This window comes from Mizuhopecten yessoensis, unplaced genomic scaffold, assembly GCF_002113885.1.
Source record: "Mizuhopecten yessoensis strain PY_sf001 unplaced genomic scaffold, ASM211388v2 scaffold11101, whole genome shotgun sequence".
Lineage (NCBI taxonomy): Eukaryota > Metazoa > Mollusca > Bivalvia > Pectinida > Pectinidae > Mizuhopecten > Mizuhopecten yessoensis.
The window spans coordinates 2661686-2671996 of NW_018408880.1; the positions used below are offsets into that span (position 1 = coordinate 2661686).

At 37.3% G+C, this 10311-nt stretch overlaps 1 protein-coding gene across 4 annotated transcripts in view; it reads right to left on the minus strand.

Annotated features, from left to right (window-relative positions):
* Positions 1 to 1161: 1161 nt before the first annotated feature.
* LOC110465805 overlaps positions 1162 to 10311 on the minus strand; it is a 32350-nt gene continuing 23200 nt past the window's right edge. For all 4 annotated transcript variants that reach the window (XM_021521902.1, XM_021521900.1, XM_021521903.1 and 1 more), the window contains exons 7-9: positions 6610 to 6800; positions 4138 to 4276; positions 1162 to 2135 (exon numbers count right to left, since the gene is read on the minus strand). In XM_021521902.1, the coding sequence (XP_021377577.1) occupies positions 2026 to 2135; positions 4138 to 4276; positions 6610 to 6800 (440 nt within the window). In that variant the 3' untranslated portion in view covers positions 1162 to 2025. The remainder of the gene's footprint in view (positions 2136 to 4137; positions 4277 to 6609; positions 6801 to 10311) is intronic.

Below are 10311 nucleotides of genomic sequence, written 5' to 3' on the forward strand. Positions count from 1 at the left end.
GAAGAAGGATTTTAAAGAATTTGCTATATTTCTCCTATTTGGCCCCGCTTCTCAACCCCCCAAGGGGGCCAGACCCACGGTTTATACAAAATTGGTTCCCCTTCACCCAAGGATGCTTCAGACGAAATATGGACCAAATCCTTTCATTCCTACAGAAGAAGAAGGATTTTAAAGAATTTGTTATATTTCCCCTATTTGGCCCCGCCACTCAGGCCCCTGGGGGGCCAGACCCACTATTTATACAAAATTGGTTTTTCTCCACCCAAGGATGCTCCACACCAAATTTTCTTAAAATCCGCTCAGTGGTTCATGACTAGTAGTGTAAAGTTGACGAACGACAGACGACGGACAACGGATGCTGCGGTATGGCATAAGCTCACCTTGGTACTTCGGACCAGGTGAGCTAAAAACACCAACCTGGTCACTCCTGTGGTGGAGGCTGGTGATTGTAGACAGTCCGACATCTTAACATCATGGCCCCTATTTGAATTCAATGTTACCGGTATGTGGATATCTACCTATAGCAGATATTGTGATTAGTAAAAAAATGGTTTCCACTATTCATGGACATATAGCGGCAGCATGGCTATTAGAGTTTCTGATTGATACGAAGTCTATAAATAATTTAAACTGTTACTTGTCTTCCCTATTGGCCACATATAATTGTAAATGTTGCAGAATCCCACTCTCTCCTCTATTTGATGATACTTAACCTCTTCCACAGGTATAATTGATTTCAGCATCAATAAACACCAGTCACTACACCAGTGACAACTACTGTCGGATCACAGCACTAAACTCCCATAGAGTTATCTGCCCTTAGACCATCTCTCGCCCAAATGACATATGACCTCCAACGGCATAATTTCTAGTGCCACCTCACTTGAATGCTACAGCCTTTATACTCCACCTGTGTTGTTTGAGTGATGTGTGGGCAGGAGAAAAACACTTTCTCTGAATACCCATGCATACGACGACTTCGAGGATCAAACCCCAGGCCCATTGCCTGCGTGGAAGTCCAGAGTGTTAACCACTTGCCCAATCCGCCCAATTTTGTACATGCTAACCAATTTACAACAAAATGGGATTATGTTCAACCAAATTTTCTTTAATCTCTTTTATTAAATTACATGAAATAAATATATATAATTTTATCACAGCATTTACAGATCTCATTAAAAATAGAAAAATACAATGTTCAATTTGGCTATCACAGTAAATAAACACTATCACAGATTTTGTAGCTAAATTTCTTTTTCCAATTTTCAAAACTATCCAACCATTACACACACTCTGCTTACAAATAAAATGGAATGATTTGCGACACAGCGTGTACTATATATATAAATATATAAAAATCTTTGGTTCCTTAAAATTAAAAATAAAACACAACCTCGGGAATGTGAGATATTAACTATCCCTGAAACATTACATATGTGTAGAATTCCTTAGTTAACCGGTGGTATTATAAAGTGTTTATGATGAATTTGATCTTCGACTAACATCGCTTACTGCTGGACATATACTTTTGTTAGAAAAACATTTGAAAGAATTTAAAAGAATTTTCTTTTCTGTTGTCTTAGACAATGAATTTGTTCATCATGATGAATGATGGTGAATGTCAAAGAGCAGGCGGTGATCACAGATGGTGGACTGCAGTTGAAGGTGAGTTTTTTCTATGTTTTCCTTACTACAGAGGCTGTCATGTGCTTGAGGCTTTTTGGGTCATTACCTCACATTGTCAGCGTTCACTTAAACCATAGAAAGCGTTCATATAGAGGTCAATATTTCTTCCAGACTTACAAACACGTCATCTGGAATCGGCGAAAATGTACTCGCCTTTTCGTAAATTTTGGCATTTCTTCTTTAATCTATTGGTCGTTTTCATATGTATTTCATCCTTTTATAGCATTAATCATACAATGAAATAATCAACACAGCATTTAAAGTTGGAAAAAACCTAGGACGGATCACTTATCTTGTCTTCACTTTGAGCTATCTTTGAACCCAAAGCTATAAGCCTACCTATCCATCTTCAATGGACAATATTAATTTTAAGGCAAAAGCTGTGTACAGTGCTGAAAGAACTGAGGTGCTGGTGGCTGTCAATGTGTTGGACTTGTTGCTTGCCATACCTACAAAAAAACCAGTTATATTTCAAGTTGGTGATGATAGGGATCGATTCTAATACAAGACTGATAAATACAAAAAATAGAAGTAAATGTCTGTAAGACATAAATGCCCCCGCTCATGGATGGGACGTGACGCGACGCGACAGGATGGGACGGACATGGGCAACACTATATGCCCCCCATTTTATGGTGGGGGCATAAAAAGGTGCAGAGGCCCTGTTTTGCTAACCTGGATATTTACGCAATTACGGCAAAATGTTTTCATTGAATATAATACTGCAAATATTCACAATTTTGGCTTTGTCTTTCAGCATAACCAGAAGGTAACACCCAACCTTTATACATTTAATTCTATGGTCCCAAGTAGCCCTTATGGTAAATTTGGTCAGGAGGAGTGGACTTTAAAATAATATCACGACAAAAGTTCCCCACTTAATGCCAAATCTCCAGGAGAGCTACTTTATTCTTTCTTCCAGTACGCAACAATTGATTCTAGGTCAAAGGGTACAATATTGTTTCATAAGAAACGTGGCTTGGAACAGAATATATTTACCTTAGAACGTTTACAGAGAGGTACTTCTTACTGTTTCTATGTTATGAATTGGGGTGTGACTCTTCAGGGCAAGGCCAGACCCCTGAGCTTATCTTTGTAGCATGCTTCTCTTCATGACAAGCACACATATTGGCTATTTGAGAGGATTTCCATCATTTCCATGATAATGGTTATAGTGCTTTCATTGAACAGAGGCCGATATATGCTCCAGAAATCAATACTTAACTGTATTTTTCCTGCAATAAACCTGAAGGGCCAACACATAATCTATGCTTGAAAATTGGGTGATGGGCTTATTAAAGGACAGAAAAAAAAGCTTTTGTTGCATTTTTTCCTAACAGCAATATATATGGATGTGCTTAGAGCCAAGCATGGGCTTATTCCCGGATATATCAAGCTGTACTTCAGGTCAAGGTCAAAGTCCAAATCAAAGTCACAGTGATACTGCATTAAGATGCAACACACTACCTTATGTGGTGTACCAATCAACAAAGTGTAATGCCCTGGCATGGAACACCAGCTGAGATATGCTTTAGAAACCTATTTTTCAGTAATTGAGGTCAAGGTCAAAGGTTAGATTAAACAGTAGTATGACAAATAACTCAGCAAATTATATTGCACAGGTTTTTATGGTATAAGCAAGACTAGGGAACAGGAGGGACCTCTTAAGTTATGATATTTAAGAAAGATCTGGAAACTACTTTCTGAAAAATAGCCATTTCAAACTTCAACAGTCATATTCAAGATGGCTACCTGGCAACCAACACGTTTATACTATCAGTCTTAATATGACAAATGCACAACTACCAACAACGGGGAACATATAAAATATATTTCAAGAAAGATCCATCAGTTTCTTCTTGAGAAATACCCAGTAGTGATGAACATTTTTAACAGTCAAAATTTAAGATGGCTGCCTGGCTACAATTTTATTTTTCTGGTCAGTCTCAAAATGAAACATGTCATAAACAGAACAAGGGGAACATATATATGAATTTGAGAAAGATTTGTCAAACACTTTTCCAGAAATAGTGATAACAAACTTTGCTGCCTGGTTGCCATCTTGTCTTTCTAATCAGTCTCAATATAAAAACATACATAACAGCAGACAAAGGGGGACCTACAGATGATGTTTCAGAAAGATCTGTCAGGTACTTCTTCAGTAACAGTGATAACAAACTTTGACTGTCAAAATCTATGATGGCTACCTGACAGCTACCTTGTTTTTCCAATCAGTCTGAAATTTCAACATGTAAAACTATGGACCAAGGGTTAACGTTCATATGAAATTTGAGAAAGAAGAGATAATTCTTTAAGGATGCATCGATGAAGGACAATTTGAACAGCCCACCATCTGATGAAGTTTGACTGGGAAATAACTGAATGAAACAATGCATCTTATTCATTTCCCCTTAATACTTAAACAGTGTACATCACCTAAACGATACTGACTTTTCTCGTTGATCTTTTGTCCTTGTTGGTAGTCCCCACCAGGTCCCCCTTCGACCTTAATATAGAATGTGTCCTCAAAGTCGTTCTTCTCAAGGTCACGCACCTCCAGCTGTGTCCAAATACTGTTTTGACCGATACTCTGTAACACCAAACACATAATCATCATAATCATGTTATTTAAAACTTGGCACAGGGATTTTTCAAGCAAATTAAGACAAGAAAAACTAAAAGGCCTGCATCGCTAACCTGATATTGAATATTGTTGGCAAACACATTTTACCTCTATGACCTACAAAGTGGATGAAGGTCATTAATTCAAATCTTGAAAGCAAGAAAGCTTACACTTCAAGTTAAATATCATTATTCTACATCTTATGAAGCGCTTTGTTGGAAGATTTTTAGTCCATTCTACTGATGAGACCATAACCTTTCATCCCTATGTAACTTTAGTAGACTCTACCATGCATTGATATGGATGAGTCCATTATGGTCTACAGTGGTGAAAGGGTTAAAGGGGTATCACGGTGAAGTAACTTTATTTTTTGTCTTTTTTTTCAAATATTACATAAACATATCAAGTGAGACTCCTTATGGAAAATAACGATCGGATTTGGCTGAAATAGATTCATAAAAATGATTAAATCTAAGAAAATCATCGGTATTTCTACCTGTCTGACCAGGGTTTTGTTCAGGGATTTCCCTCTACTAGCGCATGCGCATAGCACACCATTTCTTTGTAAACAAAATGACTGGCCGTGTGAAGTAAGCGAAAGAAAAGTGTTGTACCGTGTCAGCTACGAAACGAAAAGTTGCCAAATGGTCAAAAGATAGCGCAAGGAGTACGTTACGGAATCATTATTGCAGGTGGGCAGTATTCAAAGGAGAAAATAACTGCCGTAGCAGTTAGTACGGTGCATGTATTCTTCCGGATAGCCGGTTAAGCTGAAATGGAATCGACAGAAATGCTAGCGCTGTTTATGTTATGAATAAATATCTAAAACTATTAAGCTCGCTAGTATCTTTGTCTGAGTTTGAACACAGATGAACTTAGTTTAATATGTTAATGGGCATGTATTGGAGAGAGTTTACTTTGTGTTTCTATAATTACACAGTGGTATATGCGAAAGAAAGGGATAAGTGACTGGTTAGTTTGATTTTTCCATGAGGCCCTCCAAGGGATAACTGTTGTGATGGCCCACGGCATATTTTCTGGGTCACCGAGATACGTGTTATCGAAGTCCGTGGATTTACATAATTTATAATATGACCGGGTTCAATAAAATGGTATGCTTTAATTACATTCCTGAATTAAACGATTATTTTTGTTTTTACATGCAAGATTTAAATTAGTACTAATATGAATACCCGGCCTCCTCCGCCCCGGAAACATATATAAAAAAAATCAGAAAGGTTTGTCCCTTGGTGTAGGGAAGGTGTTTAGCCACGCACCATCTGTACCGGCCACATTCCGGTACTGAATTCAATATATATTTCAATATATCTACTTTATGTTTATGCCTATTATCATTGTTGACAGTTAATTGTAAATGTATGACGGGACAAGGCTGTGATAAATTGTAAAAACTTGTCAAATTTTTAATGTTTAATTTTATTGGCAACATATATGTTAAAGCTAAATAAATTTAAATTCTGAATATTGTGAAGTGTGCAATTAACTTCTAATGATGAATAATTACTGTTCAATAAGTTTGAATTTGGTCTTAGAAATCATATAACTTGGTGTCATAGTGCGGCAAGAAGTTGCAGTTGTCTGACGGCCCCTCTCTGGGGCCCTTTTGGAAACCGTTTCATCTCGCTCGCACCACTTGTGTTTACTGCCTAGTCAGGTGACGTTATCGGCTCTATTTTTAGCAGGGCTTTCCCAAACAATTCAAGTGGTCAAACTGGACATTTGGAACGGACTATGAATATGGGGATAGCGTGGTAACATAAGTGGAAGTGCATACAATACATACATTCATTAAAAAAAAAAATATGCCTTTTCGCATGATGTCCCTTGGAAGTTTGTCTTGGTAAACTTGAGTCCTTTTATGTAGATTCACTGGAATCAAAATGCTGATAAGGAAATACTCAGCGATCAATATATCTTAAGTAACAGTGACCTTGACCTTGGAGAGGCTAGAGTTCTACAATTTACACTATTTGATACTGAACTTACATCTGAAGTTGCTTTAGAATCAAATTGAAAATGAAGGTCCTAGATGTGCCCATTGTTTAAACAATAGTGGATCCACAAGGCTACAATATTTCAATCATTTGTATGACATGACCCCATATCACATGACCCCAAAAAGTTACCATAATGCTGGCCAAATTGTGGAACTGATAGTGTATTTGGCCAGTACCAGGAAAGAAAAGGTGAAATGAAGATGTGGAATAAAATATTACGTATACTAAACGTTAAATCTGGTTTATAAATGAATTTTAATGTTAACAGTGATGCACACTAACCTTACAACTGATGAAGACACGTCTTTTTTTGCCGCCCTTGTGTGTAAAGTCCTGGCCACTTACGCCAGAATGCCACACTACTTTCCCACAGGTGACATCTGGAGCCGTTACTGTACAGTCTATAACCGCTCTTTTGTCTCCAGGTACAGCAGACACACCATTACAAGTAATATCAGGCTCCTGATCTACAACTAAAAAAATCAACCGTTAAAATTATAAAATATAATACCATTGTTAATTAATTTCAGCATGTGTATTCAGAAATCTTAATGTGCTGATTTTTAGACAGATTCCAGACAAATATTATGATGTGCCTGATATGAAAACATTATTCCATACAATTTATTTGTCAAGGAAGTTTGATTATCTATCATAAAGTTTGAAATTCCAAAAAAAACGCAAGTTATAATAATATCTGAACATATAAATTAGCTGTGTATTCATGTATGCAGTTTTAACCGTTTATCTTTCAGTGTCTTTTTGGTGAATGACTATAGATATTACTTACTAACAAACTAGCTAACTGACTGATCACTAACTAAGTACTACTATAAAAGCATAATATTTTGTTGGGGATTTAATTTCGTTAAAAACAATGAAATACAAGCAAATTTGTGGAATAAATATCCCCCGCTTTCAGGACATATTGTAGGTAAACATTATTGAGTTTAGGTTTAAACATGTGAGTATGAGTTATTATGTGGAAACTGCAGATAATGACTCTGCCAAATGAAGTTCAATTAAAGTGGTTGTCAAACTTGGCCAAGCCCCTAATGCGTTGAACCCTGTAACTAAGTTTGAAGACCATCGGATAATATTTGTTGTAGTTATTGCAAGGAAACGAAGCACGGCAGATAATGACGTTTTTCATTATTCAAGGAGCCATAACTCTGCAAATAAAGTCCCCTGAAAGTGTTCATCGAACTTTGACGAGCCCTTAAGGCATTTAACCCTGATACTAAGTTTGAAGAAAATCGGTTAATATTTGTTGTAGTTATTGCACGTAAACGAAGCACCGCAGTTGATTACGTTTTTCGTTATTCGAGGGGCCATAACTCCGTCAAATGGGGTCGGTTGAAAGTTGTCATCGAACTTGGCCGAGCCCTTAATGCATTTAACCCTGTGACCAAGTTTGAAGACAGACAGACAGTCAATTCTTTACAATTACAATTACTGTTACAGTGCTTTGTTACTAACTACTACTTTGAAATATTAAACATTTTTTAATGGTGTTATTTGACTAAATAGTCCCTTTAAAACCTTAAAGAACTTCTGAAGAAGAACCAAGAGGCTTAGATTGATATTTAACTCTCAGCATGCTTTAATGAAAGGCTATCAAGTTTGTTCAAATAAATAACCTTGACCTAGATTCAAGGTCACAGGGGTCAAATGTATTAATATTTTTAAAGGACTTCCTCTGAATAACCAAGAGACATAGGGCCATGAGGTTTGACCAGTATTATGCTCAGATTTAAGAATTTCCCATTTTGTTCAACTAAATTACCTTGACTAACTTCCAAGGTCACAATTAAGGTTAAATGCGTGAAAAACTTTTTTTTTTAACTGATTTCCTTTTTAACTTCCAAGTATATGTACCTGGTAACTACCCTAAATTTGTGCTTATAGTGAACACTTTTTTAGGTTAATATTGTCATGTCAAAAAGGGTGTGTGCACTATACGCACGAACATTCATTCTTGGGTTATCTGACCCCAAAAACGTACCTGCGCACTATACCCCAGTGTGCACTATAACCGCAAATTTACAGGAAGAGCCTGATGTCATGTTATTTGGCATGCAGTTAAATGATGGAAAGTAACTTGAAGTGTTGGATCTGAATGGATGATCTATACCAACTCTGAAGACCAGAGATTAGCAAAAAAGGTTTAAATCTTCAAACTCAGAGTCATCAATTGTAGATTAATAACTGATGTGTAATGCTATTGATGAAGAATTGACCTCGGCCTTCTTAGTTCAATTATTAGTGACAAATGTGAAAAGACTGACAGGTGAGTGATACAGGCCCATATGGCCTCTTGTTTATGTGGAAGCATCTATAGACAGCTTTAGTAGTGCAGAGGCCTTATTAGTTTGAGGCAATAGGTGGGATACTAAATGCGAAGCTAGATATTTTTCTATTATATACGATGTGAGAACAAAACCAGTTACCTGTTAAACAGTGGGACTGTGTTTTTTTCGGTCTCAAGTAGGATTTCATTACAGAACCTAAATCCTCATTTGAGATAAACCTAAACAATTAAATATTATCTATTTTATAACAACTGTCAAAAAAGACCTGTCAACTTATATTATCATCTTATTCCCAAGGGCATTAAGTAATGAAAACTAAAATAAACTTCCAACTCAACATTCCCAGCTTCATCATCTCGTCAGGTGCAGTTGCATAAGTGAAGATCTGTAATGTTGTGTATAAATATTCTCCACAAAAAACAGCAACAGTAACACTACACCTACACAACAGATACACACCAAAACGCATCCCCTTTATCCATGGGTCGGGTTTCCCCCTTGATCAATGGGTGGGGTTTCCTCCTTGATCAATGGGTGGGGTTTCCCCCTTGATCAATGGGTGGGGTTTCCCCCTTGATCAATGGGTGGGGTTTCCCGATGCCAACTTCAATCAAGGCAGTGACATACTCTCATCATCCCTACACTAACAACATATTTTACAATTCCCCCTTTCCCCTATTCAAACACACCGTGGCTATTATGATAGCCTGCAGGATGGAGGTTATACAATTGGTGTCTAGAAATCCTCCTTAATATAACAACCTAACAAGCTACCTATTTCCATCAGAACCTCTGATATCATTCAAGCTCCCTCACACTGTCCTGTAAACTTCTTGTCCTTTGGAAGGGACGTTAAATTGGGGTCTGGTGTAAGGCGAGTCACACCTTGTGTTAAATTAAGGATTACTATGTTGGTTTTCGAAAAAAGAGTAGGCTAATTATTAGATGCCAATGAGTTTTATATTTAGACTAGTATAGTGTTATATACTTTCTTACATTGAAATAAGATCTGCATCATTCTAAGAGTGGTTAGCTGACATGGTATAACAAGAGGCCCAATGGGCCTGCATCGCTCACCTGTTATTAATCTAACACTTGTAATCTTAATATTTCATAAGAACCTATTAAAAGATTTAAACATATGACACCTCTGACCTTGATTGTCGAACAAGGACATTAGGTTGAAAGTGGATCAAGGTCATTCATTTGAACTAACATGGTAATCCTTCATCCCAGCATGCTACAGGCCCAATTTCAGTACCCTGGCCCTTTTGCTTATTGAAAAGAAGTCGCTTGAAGATTTTACGACATTTGACCCCTGTGACCTTGAAAGTTGGTCAAGGTCATTCAGTTGAACAAACTTGATAGTCCTTCATCCCAGCATGCTACAGGCCCAATATCAGTACCCTGGGCCTTTTGGTTATTGAGAAGAAGTTGTTTGAAGATTTTAAGACATCTGACCCCAGTGACCTTGAAAGTGGGTCAATGTCATTCATTTAAACAAACTTGGTAGCCCTTCATCCCAGCATGCTACAGGCCCAATATCAGTACCCTGGGCCTTTTGGTTATTGAGAAGAAGTCGTTTGAAGATTTTATGACATTTGACCCCTTTGACCTTTGAAAGTTGGTCAAGGTCATTCATTTGAACTAACTTGGTAATCCTTCATCCCAG